Below are 25,330 nucleotides of genomic sequence, written 5' to 3'. Positions count from 1 at the left end.
AACTGCTGACTGGGGAAACTCTGCAGCAGGGCTGAGTGGCCCTGTCCCCAGTACTGGTCCTGCTCCCTGCATCTGACTTCAATTAAGGGGTGTGTGGCCACTACCCAGTAGAAGGTCTGTTCAGACCCTCTCCTGATCCTCCCCAGTCAGTGCTTCATTGAAACATTGATTGGCTGGGCTTCCCCTACTCCCCACCTCACAAGGAACAAGACAGGGAAAGAAGCCTGGGAGAGGAGAGCTGGTCTTGTGGTAGCAAGCATGACTTGTCCCCATAGCTAAGCAGGGTCTGCCCTGGTTGTATATGAATGGGAGACTTGATGTGTGAGCACTGCAAGATATTCCCCTCAGGGGATGAAGCAGCTCTGGGAAGAGCAGAAGGTTCCAAGTTCCCTCCCTGGCTTCTCCAAGATAGAGCTGATGAGAGAGATTCCTGCCTACAAGAGAAGCCGCTGGCAGTCTGTGAAGACAATACTGAGCTAGATAGACCAATGGTCTGACTCAGTAGATGGCAGCTTCCTATGTTCCTATGTTCCTAAGCCCAAGCCAGCATTTCAATGAAACACCAGCTGAGGAGGAGAGGGGTGTGCCTCATGCTCCAAGTTGGTGAGCACTTGCTTAGCCGGCTGGATGTGGGCGGGGGGCAAGGGGGTGCCCTAGACAAGGGCAAGGGTATGCCTTGGTGGCTTCCCCAGGCCCTGGCAGCCAAGAACTGTTATCCCCCCCCCCCACCTTGCAACATTGTCCTCATGCTCAGGAGTAGAGGGAAGCCCGCGGTGGCTCAAGTTCTGCTGCCGCGGCCCCCTAACCCACCCCCTGCGTCTGACGTCTGACGCAGGGAGCATTCAGCCATGCTCCCTGCATCTGACATCAGATGCGGGATGTGGTTTAGCTCCCAGATGGGGCCACGGGGCCACAGCCAGAGTGACTCTCCCTGCCTTTTAAAGAGGATTCTCCTTTTAAAGGCAGGGAGAATCGCTCTGGCTGCACTGCGAGTGCAGAGTTGGCTGATCTAACTCCCAAACGGGGTTGTGTGGCCCTGTTTTTTAGCTAAATCTGCCAGCACTGCATTTGCAGCATGGCGAGGAGTGGCTCTCCCTGCCTTTAAAAGGCAGGGAGAGTCACTCCGGCCGTGGCCGACTGAGCTCAAAAACGGGGCCACGGGGCCCCATTTGGGAGCTAAATCACACACACCCATGTCTGGGCCACCAGACGTGGCCCCTGAGGGGGCGGCAGCCTGGGTTTTTTGAACCCATCTGCTCAATGGTGGCTCCACCCCTGCCCACGCCCCTGCTTGCAGGGGTCAGTTTTGCAAGGCCCATATGGCACATTGCCTCACATGTGCAGCAGTACCTTGGGCTGCCCTGGTACACAGATTTACATTTCTGCAAGAGGCATTGTTGTTGCTCTGTCCTCTCACTTCTCAGGGCCAACAGGGATCATGACAACATGTCTTAATTGCAGTATTGCTTCTACAATTATCAGCCAAAAGTCAAAGCTTGTGACTAAATGTAATCAAGGCTCATTATCAATTGAGCTTGCAGGACACACTCAAGGGAGATGGGTTGTGCTGGTGTTTAACTTGACAAAATCAAATCACATACATTCAACATTCAGGCCTATCTGTTGGGCAGCTTTTGACCCTTAAGGTAGAATAAACAAGTCGTGTCATGCTGAATCCAGCACAGCTGCCATCAGCTTTACCACATACTTACATCCAATCTATATGGTATACATGCCCCAGTTAACACCACAAACAGGAATGCCCAGAACTGATGTGAAGTCTACACAACCCTTTTCATATTCAACCAGGGCATTCTTTACACAGCAGGCTTTACCAGGAGTTTATTGTGAGGCTTTACTATAAGTTCAAAGTTGCAAAAAAAACCAAAAAAACAAACCCAACTGGCCGCAAAAAGTGGATTTTTAAACCCTGGATATAAATTGGGCTACACTCTTAATGTGCAATGAAAAACCCGAATCATGTGTGAAGTGCTCCCCAATAGCTCACAGGGCCTTCGGGGTAAATCTGGCTGATATGTGGATGTACACCCTCCATTCGGGAGGAGATACAAGCTAAAAGCCCTGTGTGAAAAATGCCCAGAGCTCTTTCCAAATTCACCATTGCCTTTCTCATCATCAGGAATACTATATAAACAGATAGCATGACTCATTCCTGGCTTCAGAAAAACTGAAGGCAAAAAGAGTAATCTTATACAATACAATACAATAAGAAAAAGTATTTAAGGAAAATATAATAGAACAGTGAGAGCCAATATGGCATAGCGGATTGTGTTGGACTATGCAGAGAGCTGATCTGAAATCCCTGTTCACAAATAAAGCTCTCTGAGGGACCTTGGCTTAGTCACTATCTTTCACCCCAGCCTACCTTTCTGAACATAAAGTGGGGAAATCCAATTCCACTAAGTATACCACTATGTCCCTTGGGGGAAGAGCAGTACACAAAGGTGGCAATTAATTTATTCACTCATCCAGCCATATGAGCAAACACAAACATTTAACTAATTTAACTAAAACTCTGACTTGGCTAGATATAAGAGAATGCTATGTCAGGGCAAAATAATTAGTTACAATCATTCTTAAGAAAGTTGCCACTCTGCTAGAGAGCAAAATACCTTTCACAACTTCTGGCAAGCTGGATTTCAAGCAGGTATCACCCAAATTGCTGCCCAGCAGGGAAAAACCACACCTTCTTTTACAAGATAATAGTTTCTGGCATAGCTGTGAACTCTTGAGTTAGGCGGGAGTTTTGATCCAATCAGAATTGCTTTTTGCTTACAGTTCAGAACTGGACAAATGTTTGGACAGAAGAAAGAAAGAAAGAAAGAAAGAAAGAAAGAAAGAAAGAAAGAAAGAAAGAAAGAAAGGCTGTAAGAGCTGATTCACCTTTAGCAGGGAGTATGAGGAACTGCCTACCTTTCAGCAGAATTACATGGATGTAGAATCAACACAATACATGTATAGGAATAACAGATGTACTTTGGAAAGAGAAACAGCCACATTAATATAAAGAGCAACATCATAATCACTTTATCTTGTCATGACTATTTCCTACAACAGGCAAGGTATCAATTCCAGCATAAGATCTAGTATCCATGGCATGGGATCTGGAGTGATAACCATGGAAATATAACACTTGTAGTCCAAATGGGTCATCTGCACAATTTATTCATCCATATTCCTGTAAACTGAGCTGAGGATCAGAGGGTGGGTTTCTGATCTGATAGTTTTACTATCTCCTCACCTTTCAGACAACAGGAGTGGTGGGTAATTAGATCACAAGGTATTCAATTGTGAACTGCCCAGGGACTTGCTTATGGGGTGGCATAAAAATGTGTTAAACAAACTTAAGTGGAATTTGGGGGTAGATGGTGGAGTTAATACACACTATATGCCAGTTCTGTGAATCAGCTTTCTTCCTTAGTCTTGCTTACCTATTCTCCATTTTCAGTTTTCCAGGTCACTGAAGACTGAATCGCATGCTACACATTCCTCTCGGGATCATGACCTGGGATCATTACCTGGACACCTGTAGAAATGCAATGTGGAAATGAGTGATGCCTACCACTTCATGAACTCTCACATATGTACATTTATTCAGAAGCAAGTCTTTCAAGTTCAAGGGGCCTTGCTCCCTAGGAAGTGTGCTTAGGATTGCTTTGAAAGCACCGCTACAGAGAGGCTCATAGGAAGCAATTCACATGGAGAACACATTCTAGCTCTGTAGTGCCAAGTGTAACCAGGCTTGAGCATCACTCACACAAGGGATTCTGTGACTGCAACAACATAATGTGACTAGTCCTTTTGTTCTGCCACTGGGACAATGATAGGTGCCCCAACTCTACTACTGATGGGATGGGCACAAATATTTGCCTATCATTTCATTTGCAATGAAGGGCTGAGGCTATTCAGTCATGACTGAGTCAGCATGCTAATTATAATATTTCTCTTGCTTTATAATAAAGGCACTATGGAATCCAAACAGCATCCAATTTATTGTAGCCTTAGGGTACTGTTCTTCAGCTAAGCTGGTATAAAAAGTCTACAGAGCATTAACACTCCTTTTAGCTTCCAGGAAACACTTCTAGAATTGGGAGCTGCTACTCTTATCCTAGGGCAAGCAAAAGCCATTTCTTGTTTTACGATTCTCCTATTCATTGGGTGGGCCCCTTTTTGTACACAGACTGATGGGGGGGGGAGAACACTGATCTCTAGCAGGCTTCCAATCTGTTATTATTGCTGCTGTTGTGGATATTTATGGCTTTTTAGAGAATGTTAAGATAACAGAATATGTGGCCCTGGATCTGAGCAATGTCACCAGAAATCTCAGAGATATGCAAAATGTGGGACTGAATGGTGGTTCTACTGGACTGAGAATGTACACTGGGTTTGAGGGCAGAAGCTCACCTTAAAAATGGCACTATTAAAGCTGCAGTTCTATGTATATTTATTCAGAATTTAGTTGCACTGAACTCAGTAGTACTTAGGTCCAAGGAAAGATGCATAGGATTGATCTGCATAGCATATTCACCCAGAAGTTGTGTCAATATTAGCAAGGAGATGGAGTAAATAAGGAGACAGGGCCCCCATGATATCTATCTATCTATCTATCTATCATATTTATATATCATTGGAAGCCTGACATGTGCATCCCGAGGTAGTGCACACAAGTTAAAATACAAGTATAAAAACAGGATAAAATAATTTTTTAAAAAAATGTGATATAAAAACAGATAATTAAAAATTAATTAATAGCCTGAGGAAACAGGTGTGTCTTAAGGGTCTTTTTAAAAACAGCCAGAGATGGAGAAGCTCCTCCAGATGATCCTTTGGATCAAAACGCTGACAGTGACTGGGAGATGCAGCAGGAAATCAGGGAGGCGTCAAGGAGAGACAGGGCAGTTATAATGGGTGACTTCAATTACCCACACATAGACTGGGTAAATTCACAGTCAGGTAATGACAGAGAGGTCAAATTTCCAGATACGCTGAATGACTGTCATTTAAAACAATTGGTCATGGAACCAACCAGAAAGAAGGCAACCTTGGACATATTCCTGAGTGGCACCCAGGAGGACCTGGCACGTGATGTCAGTGTCATCGACCTCTTAGGGAATGGTGACCAGACACTTTGAATTTCAGAAGAGGAAACTTCTCCAAAATGAGGAGTTTGGTGAAAAGAAAATTGAAAGGGAAATTCAGTAGAGTCACTTCACTCTGGAATACATGGAGTTTATTCACCACAATACTAGAAGCCCAGTTAGAATGTATACCAAAAAGGAGGAAAGGTACCACCAAGATTGGGAGGATGCCGGCATGGCTAACAGGTAAACTCAAGGAAGCTACAAAGGGGAAGAAGACTTCCTTCCGAAATTGGAAGGCTTGCCCAAATGAAGAGAACAGAAAGGAACACAAACTGTTAAAAGAAATGCAAGGTGGCAATAAAGGAGGTGAAAAGAGAGTTTGAGGAACATTTAACTAAAAGCATCAAGGGGGATAACATTTTTTAATACATCAGAAGCAAGAAACCTGCCAGGTAGGCGGTTGGACTGTTAGACAATGAGGGAGTGAAAGGGATTATTAAGGAGGATATGGAGGTTGCAGAGAAGCTAAATGAGTTCTTTGCATCTATCTTCACAGCAGAGGATACTGAGCATATACCTATTCCTGAACCAGGCTTTCCAGGGACAGAAGCTAAAGAACTGAGTCAGATAGAAGTGACAAGAGAAGATGTTCTAAACTGTCTGGAAAAATTAATAGATAGCAAATCGCCAGGGCCAGACAGCATCCATTCAAGAGCCCTTAAAGAACTAAAATGTGAAATTGCCAACCTTCTTGTAAAAATATATAACTTATCCCTACAATCAGGCTCTTTGCTGGAGGACTGGAAAGTAATAAATGTAACACCAATTTTCAAAATAGGATCCAGGGGCCATCTGGGAAATTACAGGCCGGTTAGCTTAATGTCTGTTCCAGGCAAATTGATGGAAAGTATTCTCAAGGATAAAACTGTTGAGTACATAGAATATGCTGGGGGAGAACTAGTATGGCTTCTGCAAAGGTAAATCTTGCCTCATGAACCTTTTGGGGTTCTTTGAGAGTGTGAACAGGTGTGTGGATAAAGGTGATCCACAGGGGCGTAACTATAATAGGGCAAGGGGAGACAGTTGTCTGGGGGCCCCCTGCCTTGGGGGGGCCCAGAGGCAAGTCACATGACTGACTCCCCCAGCCGCACACCCGCCCAGGCTTCCTTCAGTTGTATTCATCCTCCGAAACTGATGTGAGTGTTAAGACCTGGAGCTACCAAAACAGCATGTCTCTGGTACCATAAAATGACTTGCATCGTCCACAGTTTACAAAACCTTTAAAAAAATAATTTAAGATGATGTTGTATTGTGGCACATAGTGTGTGTGTGTGTGTGTGTGTGTGTGTGTGTGTGTGTGTGTGTGTTTATATTTACTTCAGTGAGGGGGGCCCATTTTAAAATCTTGTCTCTGGGCCCACTCCAACCTTGCCACACCCCTGGTGATCCGGTTGACATAGTATACCTGGACTTCCAAAAAGCTTTTGACAAAGTTCCTCATCAAAGACTCTTGAAAAAACTTAGCAGTCATGGGATAAGGGGACAGGTTCATGTGTGGATCAGTAACTGGTTGAAAGACAGGAAACAGAGGGTAGGAATAAACTGACAGTTTTCACAATGAAGGGAAGTAAGAAGTAGAGTCTCCCAGGGATCTGTACTGGGCCCATTGCTCTTTAATTTGTTCATAAATGATCTAGAAGTTGGGGTAACCAGAGAAGTGGCCAAAATTGCAGATGACACCAAACTATCTAGGGTAGTGAAATCCAAAACAAATTGTGAGGCATTCTAAAAGGATCTCTCCAAACTGGGTGAGTTGGCGACAAAATGGCAAATGCGGTCCAATGTAAGCAAGTGTAAAGTGATGCATATTTGGGCAAAAACCCAACTTCACATAAACGCTGATGGGATCTGAGCTGTAAGTGACTGACCAGGAGAGATCTTGGAGTCGTGGTGGACAGCTCGTTGAAAGTGTCGACTCAATGTGCGGCAGCTGTGATAAAGGCCAATTCTATGCTAGGGATCATTAGGAAGGGGATTGAAAATAAAACTGCTAATATTATAATGTCCTTATACAAAACTATGGTGTGGACACACTTGGAACACTGCATACAATTCTAGTCACCACATCTAAAGAATGAATGTTCAACAGCTGGCCACATAGCATTTCCTGCAAAGCTCAGATTATTCTATTTATTCTAGCCCAGAGGTTCTCAACCTTGGGTCCCCAGATGTTGTCGGACTACAGCTTCCATCACCCCCTGATTCAATGGCCTTTGTAGGGGGTGATGGGAGTTGTAGTCCAGAAACATCTGGGAACCCAAATTTGAGAACCCCTGGACTTTGCTATTCTACAAGCCGGTTGCAGTTGGATTATCAGAGTGCATAGAAATTTTGCTCTACTGGTACTTTTATGCAGTTCAGCTGCCCACACTGAGGTCTGGAACACATATAATAGACTAATCCGTATGAGGGCTGATGACAGGTGATCCTGTCTTTGAATAGGACATTATATACCCTACCATTGGCTTTTTCCAGGTTTATGATGCTAATGGAATTAAAAGATAAAATCATCCACCCCAATCCAATGAGAGATTATAAACACCTTGATCCCTTCCCCTCCAGCATGGATTAACCTACATAATCCTGACCACTGTGTGCCACAAACACAGAGCAGAAGTGTCTTTGCACCGCAGCATAATCCCATCTGTATTCCTGCTCCCAAAGAGGAAGCTGATTGCTGATTTTAACAGGCAACCTTTGTGCCCAGAGGTAAGTGATGATGGACGGCAATTTGAGAAGGCAGCTCTTTACCACTCTGTGTTGCAGTGTGTGCACATAGCTGAATTTCAACCAAAAAAAACCAGCCTCCTTGTGGTGACAGAGAGATTAAATGGTGAAAATGACCCCTAAAGAGCCAAGAGCTGTTTCACCTTTGTCCATCCTCCCTCCCACCCTCCATATCTCTCTCTCTCTCTCTCTCTCTCTCTCTCTCTCTCTCTCTCTCTCTCTCTCTCACACACACACACACACACACACACACACACACACCTACTGCCCATGGGAGTGATTTGTAAGCAATCCTGGGCATCTGGGGAATGAAGTGCTGAATACCAAAGCATGCACATGGACGTGCATACACATACGCGCGCACACACACACGCACACACACACATATATATAAACAGCATGGCTGCAGAGTCAAATATAGACCTCAGGGAAGGGGAAACAATGGCAGGGCATTGGGTTACATTGCCGCAGGGCCAGCAAGCTGCCTGTGTTTGTTGTGGGCCTAGGAGGAATGGGGAAAGCAAGAGGGAGGGTGCAGAATGAGGGTGGTAGGGAGAACATTTGTTTCAATTCATAAAGCCCAGCTTGGCATCGACTTCTGCTTGTGTGTTTGCTTGAGACTGACCTGGAGTGAATGCCAATTGATGAGACACTAATTTGAGTTGGCAGTTCTGTGGGGTTTGTGGTCTTGCTTCAGCTGGTTTCCGTTGGAACACCCCCCCCCCCAACTCCTTTAGGGATTAAAGTGTGCAGGGAATGTTTCACCAAGTTCCTGAGCAGCAAAGGGTTTCTCTTTTCATTTTGCATTTTGGAGGGTGTCTCAATGGAGGGGATGCCAGAGGATCATCTTTTCCCCTCCCCTCTGTATCTATTTTGTGCTACTGATGCCTGACTGCCTCCAGCGAGCAGGTTCCAGCCAGCAAAAGAAAGGGAAGCAGCACGTGAGCAGGTAATTTTTGTGTCCGTGCATAAGTTGTGATGCCAGTTTGATCAGGTGGCCTATCAAGGCAGCATCAAATGGGATAATGCAATAAATGCATCACCTGCATGGAGATTCCTTCCTATCCCAATTTCATTTACTCACACTAATGGGTTTCCTTTATTGAAAGATTTATCTTTGACCATGTTCTGGTGGTGTGGCAAAAAGATCCTTCCTGACCACTGCACTGTGGGAGATAGCAATCATGCTGAGGTTTGGTTTTTTTGCCCCCGCCTGAAAAACAGTGAAGATCATCGGCATAATTTTTGTTCTGTACATCTTTTCACCCCATAGTTAATAGAGTTTACCTGATCCATTCTGTTATTGGTTCTCTAAGCCCATTTAGCATGTAGAATAGACTCTTCTTTAGCTGAAAGAAGATGATTTAGGAGGTTTATGATATGTGAGGTAAGGGTAGAATAGGGCTCTTTGGTAAAGCATAACAAAAACACCTTTCCCTCTTCAAGTGACATGCGAGGAACATAAGATTTACTAAACTTTCAGACGAATGGTTTCTCTAGCCCAGCATCCTGTCTCCTGACATAACAGTGGTTACCAGACAGATGCCAAAGAGGGGGGGGGCTTACAAGTAGGGCATAATGGTGATATCTATCAGCACTTGTTAGTCCCCAGAGGTCCCTATAACAGGCTGCACCTTTGGTTATCCTATCGCCAGACCTGTCCTCCTTACCTCATTGCATCTCTTTCTCAAATCCATTTATTATGTGAGCTGCCACTATGGTATCCTGTGGGAATGAGTTCCATAGGTTGATAATGTTTGTAAACAGTCTTGTTCAAACTGGATACTTATCAATTTCAGCACAGAACTGAGTTATACTATTTTGAGAGAAAGAGAGAGAATAGTTTGCTTCTTTTCATTATGCCCCCACCTCTCATGATCTACTCAACTTCAGTGGAGGCATGGGTTGGGGGGATTGATAGGTCAAGGTACATTTCTAGGTGGGGGAGGTGCACAGGGCAACTACTTTGCTGAGGCAGTGCTGCCCTTCCCAATCATATTGCCCCTCCATCATCTTATTTGTTCTCCCAAAGCCTTTTTTGTTTTGTTTAAGGCCCTTGATTAGTCCTATGAAGTGGGGGGGGGCGTGTTGGACGGCGTCTATCCTCAGGCCAGTGGAGCAGCAGGGACGTGGCCTTCCTCTCAGGTGGAGGGCAGGCCCCTGAAGTCTAACTGAGGGAAGGGAGAAATCTCTAGGTCCATGCATGGGGCCAGCTCAAGACGAGAAGATGAGCAAGAAGCAGCAGCAGCAACTCCGGGCCTGGCTGAGATGAGAGGAAGCGGGGAGCGGGGGGGGAGGCGCCAATCCTGCTCCCGGTTCATGGAAAGGCGTCTCTCCTCCCCCCCGCCGCCCCCTCCCCCGAGTCTGGGCTGAACGAGTCGCAGGTGAGAGGTGAGCGGTGCGGGGCTGGGCGGCGGGGGGCGCCTGCGGTTCGGGGGCCCTGGGCTTCCTGGTTCCCTCCTCTCCCAGTAGTCGGGCTGCGGGAGGCGGAATGTCCCGGGGAGGGAGCAGGGATGTGTAGCCACACGCAGCCCCTGGCAGCCGGCCTGAGCGTGTGCGGCGGCAGGAGCAGGAGCAGCAGCGGCGGCGGCTGCAGCAGCAGCAGGAGGAGCGGGGAGGCTCGCAGGCAGCTCCGCCGCGCCTCCCGAACCCCCCGTGCCCGGGCAGGGAAGGGCATGGCAGTCTCCCTCCGCCGCCGATCCCCACGCTAGTCAACCCGCGCCCCCCCCCCCCCCGCCGCGCTACACACCCTAGGCAGGCACGCCCCCAGGGGAGAGAAAGGAGCCGCCGCCGCGATCGCCGAGGTGAGACAAGGGGAAGTTGTTGTGTTTTTTTGCGGGGAGGGGGTGGGTGGGTTTCGAGATGGGAGGGATGTGCATTGGATGTGGCGCGAGGATGGGAAGGGAGGGGATCCTGGGGAAGACCTGCGGTGTGGGGGCTGGGTTGCCCCCCCCCCGAAACGGGAGGGAGGATCCATCAGCACCGCGAGGGAGGAGAGCCTGCTGCAACAGGGGAGCAGGGAGGAGAAGGCAGATGGGGCTGCCCGACGGATGCAACAGCTGCGGGTGCCCCGGATCCGTGGAGCCCCCCTCCACTCCGCATTTTTTGGTTTTGTGTTTTTGCCGGGGTGGTGGGGTTTGGGTGGCGGCGGATCGGGCTAGCCTTCCCCTCTCCGTAAGGCTCGGGCGCTGCGCGGGAGACAGAGCGAGAGTCCCTCCACGCCTGGAGGGGCCAAGGATCATCGGGAAGGGTCTGCCCTACCTTTGGGGTGGGGCTCTCGCGGAGAGGATGTCAGGGATGTCTGGCAGCGGTGGCGGCGGCAGGAGCACGTGGGGCTGCGCTGAGCTAGCTGGTGGTGTGTGTGCGGGGACGCGCGGGGTGGGGGCTTCCCCAAGCTGTCTCCTTCAGCACCTTCGCCGAGGCCGAGGCGATCTTTCGGGGGCCCAAACCATAAGGTAGTGACACCCCCAGCCCCGAAGCCTCGTAATCGTGATCTGGAGGGATCCCTTCCTCCTTCACCCACGCATGGGGCAGAATGCACAATACTCGATAGATCGGGCAGGCACGTGGATTACATATTTGTGGGAGGGAGGGGAGGGAGGGAGGCCCAGAGCCTTTTCAGAACCCCCCTCGCCCCAAATGTTGCTTCCACCCCTCTCCAGTCCTGAGTCTGAAGGGTTGATGTGAAACAGTAATAATTTTACCATCCCCACCCAGTTAGCACCGATTCTGGAGAGTAGCAACAACATTGACACCATCGGCCCCCTACTTCACAGAGGGCTATATCACATGGAACACAGGGCAAGGCAAACCTCGGTTTGCCATCTGGCATAGCAGAGAGCTGCAGCCAGTCAGGGCTCTTTGGCAGACAGTGCCTGTGTGCTCCGTTTTTGCCACATCCACACTGGACATGTGTGTGCTTAAAGCATCTTAGATCTGCACCTAGAATACCACCTGGGTGGTAGCCATCAAGGCTTGAATTGACAAGGTGTTCACTTGGTGAACTTGGTCACTTGGTGAACTTGTCTCACAACTTCGCCACTTGGCAAAAGTTCTCCAGCAGTCAAATAATGTCCATTTCCCTTTCTTGTTCCAGTAGGGAGGGAAATCATTCAGTTCTAGGAGTGCAAATATGAGGACTATCAGAAGAGTAATTGCGGAAAGTTCTGGAAAAGGAACGGGAATAGAACCCCAAAATTGGGATGACTTATAGGTTTCTCCATCCCACCCCCGCCCTCCACTTGAAGGCATTGTCTCAGCCCAGCAATTTATCTGACCTGATCCATTGTATGATCCATTGATCCATTGTCTGACTTAATAGTTCTCCAGTGTATTCAGCTGACCGTGTAAAGCAGAGAAGTCGATATCCTATCTACAGATTCTCCCCAAGCCAATAAAAGTCCCCTTGATCCAGCACAATCTAAACCTATCTACTGAGCCTCCAATTGAAGAATTCCATCCATGAACACTTGATTCGGCAATTCTCCTGAATTAGTGGACACTTGAGTCCACTGATTCTCCTGTAACCTCCTAGATGATAACCCATGACTCCAAATGCATTTATGTGGCCTTTAACACTAGCCTGTGACAACCCCATCACTCCCAACCCACATACTTCTAGCAACCAGCGTGCTGTAGTGGTTAAAGTGCTAGACTAGGACCAGGGAGACCCGAGTTCAAATCTCCATTCAGCCATGATACTTGCTGGGTGTCTGGGCCAGTCACTTCTCTCTCAGCCTAACCTACTTCACAGGGTTGTTGTGAGGAGAAACTTAAGTATGTAGTACACCGCTCTGGGCTCCTTGGAGGAACAGTGGGATATAAATGTAAAAAATTAAAAATAAATAAATAAATAAATAAACAAACAAATTGGCTTCACCTTGTGGTCTTTAAGCCAGTTAACTCAAGGAAGTCATCTTGACCAAAGACAAAAATAAAACCCTGTATTTCACATTATAATTTGCTGTCTTCAAAATTAAAAACTCCCCTAATTCACCATGATCTAGGAGCCCTCCAGTAGTTAGAAAGACAAGATTCAGTTTCTAATGTTAAGACAACACTTGTTTATGTTACATCAATAATTGTGACACATGGTTTAGCTTGTTTCAAGGTGGAATTAGTACCTCATTTTCAGAAAAAAAAATAATTAGGAAAAAATTGCATTCAAATCAAGAGGTCATAACTCTGCTTTGGAGACTGTATTGGGAATGTAAGAGAGAAATGACCTTTTCAATGACATGTGGTATTCAGCTGGGGTCCTAACAGCTCAGGAGGAATTGGCTGCCAACTGTTCGTCCCTAATCCATAAATTATTTTATAAGATTCACAGGAATCACTTTGCTCTCCCCTGATATGCAGCAGCTGTTCAGCACCACAAAGCACCACAGCATAATACAATACTTTAGGGTAGGAAGTGAAAGAGTATCTCTTAGCCAATTGTAACAACAATGGGAATTTAGAGTAATAGAAGAGTACGGTTACCCAAAGTAGAACATGATCAGAATTCTATATAGACCAATAAAAATAACAGCCTGCCATAATCATACATGATTATAATCTTTACTTGCGAGCTCAGCCAAAATATCCATTCTATTTCATTGGAATCCAAAATATCCATTCTGTTTCACTGAAATCCAGCCCTGACATAGATGTCATTATCTCACAGCATTACTACCATCTCTTTACATTACATGTTGCCTCAGGGTATAGCTACACTTACATCAGGTTGGTTCAGGCAGTATGTCCATCCAGCACCACCCACCATGCAATTAAGGACATGAGCACGCACATCCCCCTCCCAGCATGCCATTCCATTTTTCATAATCATGTGAGAGTGTGTGCTTTGTCCAAACTGCTCCTTCTCATGTGACTTGAATACTACAAAAAGTAGTATTTAAATCGTGTGTGAGGAAGCACTTGGGACGCACCGCCACTCCCAAAGAACTAGGAAAAAATGGAACGGCACAGAAGGATGGAGAGCAAGAGATGTGCATTTACATTCCTAATCACGGGATGGACAGGACTGGTTGGACGTATTATCTGAACTGGCCGTGTAGTATACTAGTTTAACTGTCGGGGCTTCCCCACAAGCATCTTGGGAATTGCAGTTTAGTGGTAGTGCTGAGAATTCTGTTAGAGAGCCCAAGCCCTCAAAGAACTGCAGTTCGCAGGGTTTCCTGTGGAGAGGTAATGACTATTAAATCAGTATACCTGTAGCGTAGATAAGCAGGTAGTGTAGATACACCCTCGGGGGTGTGTACTTTGGGATTTGAAGAATAAAAATGTGACAGCAGGATAGATTTTAAGGTCATTCATATGACCAAATACACTGGTGGGGGCAGAGGGGGGGGTGGCATTGAGGCAGGCTCCTCCTTCCCTCCCTCCCTCCCTGCATGCGATCAAAATTATTTGGAAGGCTCTGCTGCTTGCATGACATGTGAGCCACACCATAGCAAACAGCAGAGCAGGGAGCTGGAGAAGGAAGTCTTCCGGCATCCTTCAATGCACCTGTGCCAGGAACGTGGTGCACTGAGGGAACCCCCCTCAGCTGGTCACTTTCGCCACCCAAGTCTGTATGTGCTCGGGCTGCCTGCAGCCTGCACAGACACACAACCAGGCACCTGGGTAGCCCTTCTATCTAGGTAATAAAGTAAGGTGAAGTTGTGCCGTTGGTGTCGACTCCTGGAGACCACAGAGCCATGTGGTTTTCTTTGGTAGAATAGAGAAGGGGTTTACCATTGTCATCAGGACACTGTAGAACTGGGAAAAGTGCAGAAGAGGGCAACCAAGATGATCAGGGGCCTAGAGCACCTTTCTTATGAGGCAAGGCTACAACACTTGGGGCTTTGTAGTTTAGAAAAAAAGATGACTGTAGGGAGACATGACAGAGGTCTATAAAATCATGCATGGTGTGGAGAAAGTGGACAGAGAGAAATTCTTCTCCCTCTCACATAACACTAGAACCAGGGTTCATCCCATGAAATTGATTGCTGGGAAATCTAGGACCAACAAACGGAAGTACTTTTTCACACAATGCATAATCAACTTGTGGAATTCTCTGCCACAAGATGTGGTAACAGCCAACAACCTGGATGGCTTTAAGAGGGTTTTAGATAACTTCACGGAGGAGAGGTCTATCATCGGCTACTAGTTGAAAGGCTACAGGTCACCTCCAGTCTCAAAGGCAGGATGCCTCTGAGTACTAGTTGCAGGGGAGTAACAGCAGAAGAGAGGGAATGCTTTCAACTCCTGCCTGTAGGCTTCCAGTGGCATCTGGTGGGCCACTGTGTGAAACAGGATGCTGAACTAGATGGGCCTTGGGCCTGATCCAGCAGGGCTGTTCTTATGTTCTTATCTCCTGCGCAGTATGAGATGCATCTTCCTATATCAGGATAGATTTTCTTTCAGCATCTTTCAGCATCTTCCTATATCTCTGCTGCCCAACATAGGTGTTTCTCATAGTCTGGGAAACATACCAACAGGAATTTGAACTGGCAGCCTGGTCTTGTGGTAGCTGATCTACCACAAGGAAAGCTGGTCTTGTGGTAGCAAGCATGACTTGTCCCCTTAGCTAAGCAGGATCTGCCCTGGCTGCATATTAATGGGAGACCAGAAGTGTGAGCACTGTGAGATATTCCCCTCAGGGGATGAAGCCACTCTGGGAAGAGCAGAAGGTTTCAATTTCCCTCCCTGGCATCTCCAAGATAGAGAGATTCCTGCCTGCAACCTTGGAGAAGCCGCTGCCAGTCTGAGACTGAGCTAGATAAACCAATGGTCTGACTCCGTATATGTCAGCTTCTTATGTAACCTCTTGCTCCCTAGGCAAGCTACTTTCCCGCTGCACCATTAGCCCAAAGTAAAACCTTGAGCCACCTGGCGGGGCAGCGCCGGGTTCAGCCTCAATCCCAGCACTTCACACGAGCAGCCCTGCCCCATTCGGGCTGTGCAAGCCCAGGTAAGGCTGCTCAAATAAATAGCCTTTTCTTTCCTATCTCAAGTCTTAGGAGAACCCTCATTTATGTACTACTACGTTTCAACAATATTATCATCATTATTACTCTTATTAATGTTTATATACTGCTTTTCAAGAAAAGGTTCCCAAAGTGACTTACATACCAGAAAGAATGAGAACAAGAACAAGAAGATGGTTCTCTGTCCCAAATTGTCTCACATTCTACAAAGTGACAGAAGGGACACAATGGCAATGATCAGTGGGATAGATACACTAATGGGTTGAATAAGGCAATTGTTCTCCCACTGCTCAATATAAGGGTAAAGTAAAGTGGTGCCCTCGAGTCGGTGTCGACTCCTGGTGACCACAGAGCCATGTGGTTGTCTTTGGTAGAATACAGGAGGGGTTTACCATTGCCTCCTCCCGCGCAGTGTGAGACGATGCCTTTCAGCGCCTTCCTGTACTGCTGCTGCCCAATATAGGTGCAACCTCTTGCTCTCTTGGCAAGTCATTTCCCCGCTGTGCCATTAGGTGGCCACCACTTAAAAGTTGCTTCTTTATCTGGTTAGCAAGAGTTACTTTGAAGTCCCTCCTGGAAACAGAAAGGGCTTTCTCCTTTGGTGTCTGGATTTGGCTTTCTCCTTTGGAGTCTGCATTTTCTTCACACTGGCTTTCCTCCTGAATGGATCACATCTTCCTTATCTTTGGTTGTGGTTAGGGCTTCATTGTATTCAGTGTCATCACCCCACATAGCTGGACATTGTGAACAAATCTTCCATTCACAAAACAGATTAGCTTAAAATCATTTTGCTAAGAATCTGTTTGCTTTGGTCTCCTAAGTACTAAGGGTCTGGCATGAACTGCAATCAGTTGTTCACACTTCCTTTAGAATTATGATGGCCAGAAACTTTTATAATGGAGCAAGTTGATATTCTTTCACTTTCGGGTGCCAGAGTAGCTTTTAAAGCATAAGATTTATTATTCATACATAGCAGCCCAATGGCGCCTATGTACTACAGTCCCAGTATAGGCTGCAATCCTGAAAAGGAAGCTCCCTGAGTGGCCTTAGACAAGTTGTTTCCCCTCAGGTGACCCTTCCTCCCAGGGTTACTGTAATATGGAATAGCTGCTCAGAGTTCTTTGGAGGAAGGGGAGGGGCTATAGTTCAAGTGGCAGAGCATATCTTTGCATGCAGAAGGTACAAGGCGTGGCCAGTTAAAAGGATCCCAGAGAGCACAACAGGTAAAGAGTTCTGCTTCAAGCTCTGGAGAGGCCTCTGCCAGTCTTAAGTAAACCATACTGGGCTATACAGACCTATGGTCTTATTTAACATTAGGTGTGTGCGAAAATAATCACTTCTATTTTATTGTTTGTGTTACTGTTATTCAGTTTGTTTTCATTTTATTTCATTCTTATTTTAATTCATTTTCTTTCCCCCATTTTTTTTAAATAAAAGAATGTGTGTCTCTTATTTTTACTTGTAATGCCACTGTATGCCACCTCTTTCCAGTGCCCATTTTAATTACCCACACAGTCCAACTATGATGTTGTGTCCTGTAACATATGGGTAATGAAAATGGATGCTGCTGTAAAATTCCTGCCAGGAGTTACAAATAGATGTAAGATACACACTTTCTTTTAGAAGGAAGGAAAGAAGAGCAACAAATGGAGTTTCCAAAAATGGAACCTCCATTTATTGTTATTTATTCCATTTGTTCATTGAGACATTTGTTTTAGAACATATGGAATCAGATGCAAATGGGCCCTCTTCATATCTGGTTCTATTTATTTAAAAATGAATGTGCATGCCTTCTTAGAATAAGGCGGCTTCAGATGTTCATAAGGAGAGGATACAAATATTCTATCTATCTATCTATCTATCTATCTATCTATCTATCTATCTATCTATCTATCTATCAAATTTGTATACCGTCCCAAACTTTCTGGGCAGTTATGATAATAATATGATAATGCAATAAACAGACCAAATAATCTGAAGAAGTCATAGCATCCAAATACAGCTTCAGATAGTGGGTAGAATGCAGAAACCCATCATTACTTCTGCATGGGGACAGGTAGCAGTAGGAACAAGTCCAATAATGTGATCTAAACTTCCAAGTAGAGGTTTTTCAGTCTGCACCCCCAGATATCAATCCACATTCACACAGAGTTATCCTGGTGGTATTCACCACCTGCCAGAGACAGAGAAGTTAATCCTTTGCTCTCCCTTGAGTGGGGAATCCAACAAGCATCTTTAATTAGGCTGGCATAGGGCTGCCATATGGAAAAGAGGACCGGTCTCCTGTATTTTTAAGGAGACCTATCTGCTTCTTCTGTGCATCTATTGAAGGCACGGCAGATCTGTCTTCTTTTCCATATTTATTTATTCGATTTCTATACCGCCTTCCAAAAGTGGCTCAGGGCGGTTTACACAGAGAAATAATAATTAAATAAGATGGATCCCTGTCCCCAAAGCGCTCACAATCTAAAAAGAAACGTAAGATCGACACCAGCAACAGTCACTGGAGGTACTGTGCTGGGGGTGGATAGGGCCAGTTACTCTCCCCCTGCTAAATAAAGAGAGTCACCACATTAAAAGGTGTCTCTTTGCCAAGTTAGCAGGGATAACTGCATATGGCATCTCCAGGCTGCTATGCACAATTTATTCCACAATTTGTGCTCTTTCAGTAAATACTATGTTATCAGCTTTATAGCTTAGCACAGCTGGAGGCTATCACTGAAGGAGAAATACAGCAAAGTGACACCTTAAAATAATAGCCATCAAGTCTATCTTTGATATGCTTTGAAAAGTGATCTAAATATTACATGAGCATGTGGATAGTTTTCCTTGGAAGAAGTTATTTATTCTTTCCTTGGAACAAGAAGTTATTTATTTTTTTCCTTGGGGAAAAATGGGTCCCCATCACCACTATGGGTCCCCATCATAGTGATAGGCTAGCTGACAGCAGGAAGGATCTTCCTTGATTATGCAGTTAAGTACAGGGAGTAATGAAAATGTCTTCAGAGCAGAGGTGTGTTGCCTTTTAAACACAAAAGAGCAGATTCTGCAAATACACGGGTTCTAGTTGGCCTCCAGATGGAAGAGAAAACCTGAAAGCATCTGAAGAAGAGTGAACATGTGGCAGCTGGAGAAACCATTGGATGAGTTTTGTAAAAGAAGAATGCTAATTTCTTGTATGACTAGTGTTTGGGGCATGGAGGACTGTGATAGCGCTGCAGAGGTGCCAACACAGTATTGGCCTGACTTTGCCTTTGTGTTTTTGTAGGTGACTATCTCGGTGGGGCCACACTGACCATGCTCAGAAGTTTCTGCCTTCAGCTCATGTCCTTGCTTTGGATCCTAGTGGCCCATCACCATTTTGCCCAAGGTGAGGATCTGTTATATATTCCTTTGATTTCATTGGTGCCTAAGATCTCTTACAGCACAAAGGGCTGATTTCAATCCTTGCCATTCCAGCCAAAGCTCTATTTGACTATCTATGGGTGACTGGTCTGGTCCTCCATTCTTCAAGGTACCAGGTGAACATGTAGACCTAAGAAGCTCCGAATTGTCTGAGAGGGTGGGTATTGTGACTAGATTGCCCTGTGTGCTAGAGAGTATGGAGCTAAAGAGATTTAAAAGAAATACATTTTGGGTCCACAATGCAGAGTGATTACAAGTACACTTGTTTGCAGAGTAGGCAACTCATTCTCTCTCCCCCTCAACAGAACAGAACAGGGGAGGAGAGCGGGTCTTATGGTAGCAAGCATGACTTGTCCCCTTAGCTAAGCAGGGTCTGTCCTGGTGGTGGTTGTTGTTGTTATTCATTCAGTTTCTATACCGCCCTTCCAAAAATGTCTCAGGGTGGTTTACACAGATAAATGATAAATAAATAAGATGGCTCCCTGTCCCCAAAGGGCTCACAATCTAAAAAGAAACATAAGATAGACACCAGTAACAGTCACTGGAAGTATTGTGCTGGGGATGGATAGGGCCAGTTACTCTCCCCCTGCTAAATAAAAGAGAATCACCACTTATCTTTTCACCTATATGTGGAAAACCAGCTGTAAGGGATTTTGAGGTGAGGGGGAGGAACAGGCAGGGTGGTGTATTTTTGTAGTGGGGGAGGTTGAGCAGCCCCTCTTCCACCAACAGACACACTGCTCAGTTTCAAGGCTTACTGGAGGTGCAGGCAACCATGCAAGTGATAGTAACTTGCTTTAAATATTTCGTCTGGCCCACAGCTCTAAAGATTTATAGGTTTGCTCCTTGGCATTTGTACCAGCTGTCCAGTGCCTGAGCTGTGCTTTTCCTTGTCCAGCATCCTATGTTTTAGGCATGTACTGACACCTGCTGGTCACTCTGTGCAAGTATAAAATTTTAAGTCCATAGATTCCTTAGAGGAATCGTGACAAACAGGTATAAAATATAATGTAGCTGTGCCCTATGAGGATGCAATCCAAGGGTCATCACTCATTGTACAGCCCCCTTTGAAGAAACAAACAGAATATAGAAGGTTGGCAAACAATGAAGAGTAACTTTCAGGTGTTCAAGCCAAGGAAAGAGGGATGGTAGAAGAGAAATGCCAGGCTTGGAAAAAAGAGACGGGTAAGGAAGGGGAAAGGAAGAGGCTGAGATGCAAAACCAAGGCATGGTTCAGTTACAGCCTTGGAGACATGTAAATAAATGATTGGAAATCAATACCTTGGAAAGGTTATAATTCTCATCTCAAGTGGTGGGACTAAAGAATGGAAATATTGGTGGCCTCCAAATTAGAGGTGAAGAAACCTACTCAAATTTCTGGACTGTTCCTCTACTGTAATTGCTGTGGGTATACATTCCTTTCCTCGTGTATAAGAGAAGCCAAGAATCGTATGCAGTAGTGGCTGTCTTCCTTCCCCAGATTGTGGCCAACTGCTTCGGTTGGGGAATGCCCTGGTTCCTTTAAATGAATCTAATATCCAGTTTTGTGCCACTTCTTGTTATTAGGGATGCACACGAACCAGTTCAGGGGCCCTTTTACAGGCCTCCGAATTGGTTCAATAGACCAGCGGTTCCACCGGTTCGAAGGTGGGGTGAGGGGGATAGCTTAAAAATAGTCTGGCGGGGCATCAGCATACCTCTTTGACACCACGTTGATCCCCCGACCAGATGTGCCTGGCATGCATGCACAAAGTGCACTTCCAGTCACTTCTGGTCGGGGGAATCAATGGGGAGGCAAGGAGGTATATTGCTGCCCTGCCAGACTATTTTTACCCAGGGTGCCGGAGGGTGAAGTGCACTGAGGTGTGTGGGGTAAGGGCACCCTCCCCCGTCCTTAAAGCTATCCCCCCACCATTGGCTTGAAGGGTGCTGGTTCCATGCACATCCCTACTTGTTATTGTACTGCAAGCTCCAGCCAAATGTGGGTTATTCTGTCAACCACAGATACTGGCCTGTACCCAGAATAACAAACCAGCAGCTAATGGTTTGGTGCAGCTAATGCACTGGTCCTAGTAGGGAGGAGTGATTTTCATCAGCCTTCCCTTCTCTCTGAAGCCCACTGTGCCTACCAAAAATATGCCCCCAGGGATGTCCCTAGTGGGGTGCAGGGCTGGGGGAGAATCAGCATGTGCTGATTCTCCTTAATATTTCATATGATTACAGAATCATACTGTCTGATGACATACTGGGTAAATAGTGTGAGTGAGTGAGTTTGTTTGGACATGTCCAACCAGCTTGGACATATAGTTCATTCGTAAGGGAAAAGGTTAAAGCACAACACATGTCCCTTGCTTCAAAGTTCTCTCTCAGACCTTCTGGATTGCAAACCAACTTGAGCATAGTACATTTACCAAAAAAGTTGTTTATCTGGCTGTTTACAGTTAACTCCACTTTCACTAGGTATGAAGTACTCTATGGATAGAGAGGACCCTTTCTGGCAGGAAAAAAATTATTTAAAATCAATTCATTGACCAACCTGCTTCATATTAAATACACAGAGCTTTCCCATCCTGCCCTACATCTGTGCTCACTATCAAAGCCCTATGCTAAGCCATTCCTGGAGATCTAAAGGGTGGGGCAAAAAGGGAGTGCCTTACCCTTTTTAAAATAAAGGGCAGATTCCTCCACATGGGGGTGGAATGATGGTCCAAGGGGCGGTTTCAGTTCCAGAAAGTTTTTTTTTAAAATTCTCTGCCATGGTACAAGCCACTTATAGGACTTCTTCTTTTGATGTTCTTAGAAAAATGTCAAAAAATTATTAAAAGTCAAAATACTGATCAATCTGCTTCAAATTAAATATACAAATCCCCTCACCCTGCCTTACATATATGCTCAATATCAAAGCCCTATAGCAAGCCATTCCATAAATATACATGGGGTGGGAATACCCACAGAAGGGAAATCCTATACCTTCCATTGCTGGCTCTGAGGAGGAGGAAGGCACAAGCTCAGCACATGACAGTAGGGCAGGGTAGAGGGTGTGCACTGGGCTCTGGTGGACAGCCAGCGCTGGCCGCTCTGCCTCCTTTCTTCTCTGCTGCCTGTAGGTAGCCTGCCAGGAGACTCCAGATGGTACTCTTCTTGTTGTTGCAGTCTTGTCCCGTTCCCCCCTTTTTTTGAGATGCTGGTTTATAATGATTTTTAGTGCTTCCATTGCAGCAACAGCAGAAAGCTTTCAAGTCTGAAGAAATGTAGTGCTATTGCCTCACCTGGTTTGGAGGTGTGGTTTATGTTATGCCTGGCAATGTTGTGTGTTCCCATTTCTCTCCATTCTCACCTGCCTCCCCTTCTTCTACCTCTCCCCCTTCTCTGCGGCCCAGCCTCCATATATCCAACAATGCACCACATGATGTGCGCAATGCATTAGGGGATTCCCCCAGAAGACAGGCACTCTATCTTAAGTTTTCACACACACTTCCAAATATCAATTTGTTACATGCCTCTTCAGTAAAGGTAAAGTGTGCTGTCGAGTCGGTGGCGGCCACAGAGCCCTGTGGTTGTCTTTGGTAGAATACAGGAAGGGTTTACCATTGCCATCTCCTGCGCAGTATGAGATTATGCCTTTCAGCATCTTTTCTATATTGCTGATGCCGGATATAGGTGTTTCTCATAGTCTGGGAAACATATCAGCAGGGATTTGAACCAGCAACCTGTTCTTGTGGTAGCTGATCTACCACAAGGAGAGCTGGTCTTGTGGTAGCAAGCATGACTTGTCCCCTTAGCTAAGCAGGGTCCACCCTGGTTGCATATGAATGGGAGACTAGAAGTGTGAGCACTGCAAGATATTCCCCTCAGGGGATGAAGCCACTCTGGGAAGAGCAGAAGGTTCCAAGTTCCTTCTCTGGCATCTCCAAGATAGGGCTGAGAGATATTCCTACCTGCAGCCTTTCAGCATCTTTTCTATATTTCTGATGACCGGTATAGGTGTTTCCCACAGTCTGAGAAACATACCAGCAGGGATTTGAACCGGCAGCCTCTTCAGTAGTCTGGGTTTAAGTCAGACCCACTGATTTCCATTATGGCATAAGTGAGATTCCTATGAGCCTCCCCTAGAACTCAGAATGCTTAGCTCCAGCTACTCTGAGGTATACACAATCTCTTCTTTAACCTTTACCAAGCAAGCCTTTGCATCTTACTCCTTTACTTACTCCTTTGCTTTACATACTCCTTTGTTGCCTTCCCCGCCCCATTTCTCTCCAGAAACAGGGTGCCAAAGGGCATGCACATACCTCTTTCCTGTGGGCTCCCCAGAGGCATCAGGTGGGCCACTGTGTGAAACAGAATGCTGGACTAGATAGGCCTTGGACCTGATCCAGCAGGGCTGTTCTTATGTTCAAAGAAGAAATTAGAAAAGGATTACTGTTTCTATAGAGCAGGAAAGCCCTAGCAACATAGGAAGCTGCCATATATTGAGTCAGATCATTAGTCTATCTAGCTCCGTATTTATTTATTTATTTATTTATTTATTTGATTGATTGATTGATTGATTGATTGATTTATATACCGCCCTTCCAAAATGGCTCAGGGCGATTGACTTCACAGACTGGTAGTGGCTTCTCCAGGGTTGCAAGCAGGAATCTCTCTCAGCCCTATCTGGAGATGCCAAGGAGGGAACTTGAAATCTTCTGCTCTTCCCAGAGCAGCTCCATCCCCTAAGGGGAATATCTTACCGTGCTCACACTTCTAGTCTCCCATTCATATGCAGCCAGGGCAGAACCTGCTTAGCTAAGAGGGCAAGTCATGCTTGCTACCACAAGACCAGCTCTCCTCTCCCTAAAGTTGATCAGTTCTTCAACACCCAGCTCCTCAGCTATGCAGTGAAGACAGGGCCATAGCACAGTGGTTGAGCACATGTTTTGTATGCCAAAGATCTCAGGTTCAATTCAGGTAGGGCTGGGAAACATCTCTTCTGAAACCCTGGATAGCTCCTGCTAGTCAGTGTAGACAATACTGAGCAAGATGGACCTGACTCTGTAGAAGGCAACTTCCTGTATTCATATACATTCAAAGTCTTATGTTCACTATAAGAGAGTTAATAAACATTTGAGTTTATTAAGAACAGGATGGGTAGTATAAGAAGATATGGAACAAACTGGACAATAAAATTAAATAACTGTATGAGAGTCTAGGCTTCCTTTATCTAGTCATCCTATTTTCATTTCCACACACACACTAACCAGTCAATGAAGTCATTGTTTTATTGATCTATTGAAATACGGGGGAAGAGAAAGTTGCTCATTTGGAGAGATTCTTGTTGCTTTTTAAATTTGTTGTTAGTGCTAGTTATGTACTCTTGTCTGAAGGCATGTTGACATTTCTGTATTAGGATTTTTTTTTTAAAGGAGAGTTTTGTTCTATATATGGCTATATCTGTTCTCACTCTTGTCAATCTATTAATGACAAATAATAAAACTGCAATAAAAATTAAGTCTAAAAAATGCATTTTCCCAGCTACAAAATATAGTGCATACATTGCTGGAAAAATGCAGTACCTTTCTGCATTCAGAACTACAACCATAAGGGAAGACATCTGGCGTGGTGTGCATGCAACAAATAGATGTGCATTTATTGCATTAGAAACTGACTGTGCTGAATATAATCAAGGGCTATGAGAGAATAATACACGACTGGGGAAAGTAAGTGTGAAAGGAAAATTGATTTTATATACTCATTCCCAACACAACAATTTCTTATGAGCACAAAAATTTCCACTTGCAAGTGCTTTTCCATTTATTTCAGTTGAAAAAAGAGTCCCATATGTGTACAGGAACATATTATTTATTTATTTATTTATTTATTTATTCATTCATTCATTCATTCATTCAATTTCTATACCGCCCTTCCAAAAATGGCTCAGGGCGATTTACACAGAGAAATAACATATAAATAAGGTGGCTCCCTGTCCCTGAAGGGCTCATAATCTAAAAAGAAACTTAAGATAGACACCAGCAACAGTCACTGGAGGTACTGTGCTGTGGGTGGATAGGGCCAGTTACTTTCCCCCTG

At 45.4% G+C, this 25,330-nt stretch overlaps 2 protein-coding genes across 4 annotated transcripts in view; one reads left to right on the top strand and one right to left on the bottom strand.

Moving 5' to 3' along the window:
• Positions 1 to 11,200, bottom strand: part of TJAP1 (tight junction associated protein 1) — a 96,591-nt gene extending 85,391 nt beyond the window's left edge. The window contains exons 1-3 of one of the 3 annotated variants that reach the window (XM_053304151.1): positions 10,639 to 10,671; positions 9,177 to 9,238; positions 3,453 to 3,547 (exon numbers count right to left, since the gene is read on the bottom strand). The gene's annotated coding sequence lies outside the window, so the exon portion shown is untranslated. Of the gene's footprint in view, positions 1 to 3,452; positions 3,548 to 9,176; positions 9,239 to 10,638; positions 10,672 to 11,150 lie in introns of those variants that run through there. The other 2 variants (XM_053304160.1, XM_053304169.1) reach the window with 2 other exon arrangements.
• Positions 1 to 25,330, top strand: part of DLK2 (delta like non-canonical Notch ligand 2) — a 74,235-nt gene that overhangs the window by 34,590 nt on the left and 14,315 nt on the right. The window contains exons 5-6 of the mRNA XM_053283120.1: positions 10,421 to 10,693; positions 19,128 to 19,229. Coding sequence (XP_053139095.1) covers positions 10,421 to 10,693; positions 19,128 to 19,229 — 375 coding nt within the window. The remainder of the gene's footprint in view (positions 1 to 10,420; positions 10,694 to 19,127; positions 19,230 to 25,330) is intronic.

The sequence above is a fragment of the Hemicordylus capensis genome, chromosome 1 (assembly GCF_027244095.1).
Source record: "Hemicordylus capensis ecotype Gifberg chromosome 1, rHemCap1.1.pri, whole genome shotgun sequence".
NCBI lineage: Eukaryota > Metazoa > Chordata > Lepidosauria > Squamata > Cordylidae > Hemicordylus > Hemicordylus capensis.
The sequence above is the reverse complement of the archived record's forward strand: the minus strand, read 5'-3'. Positions and strand labels throughout refer to the sequence as shown.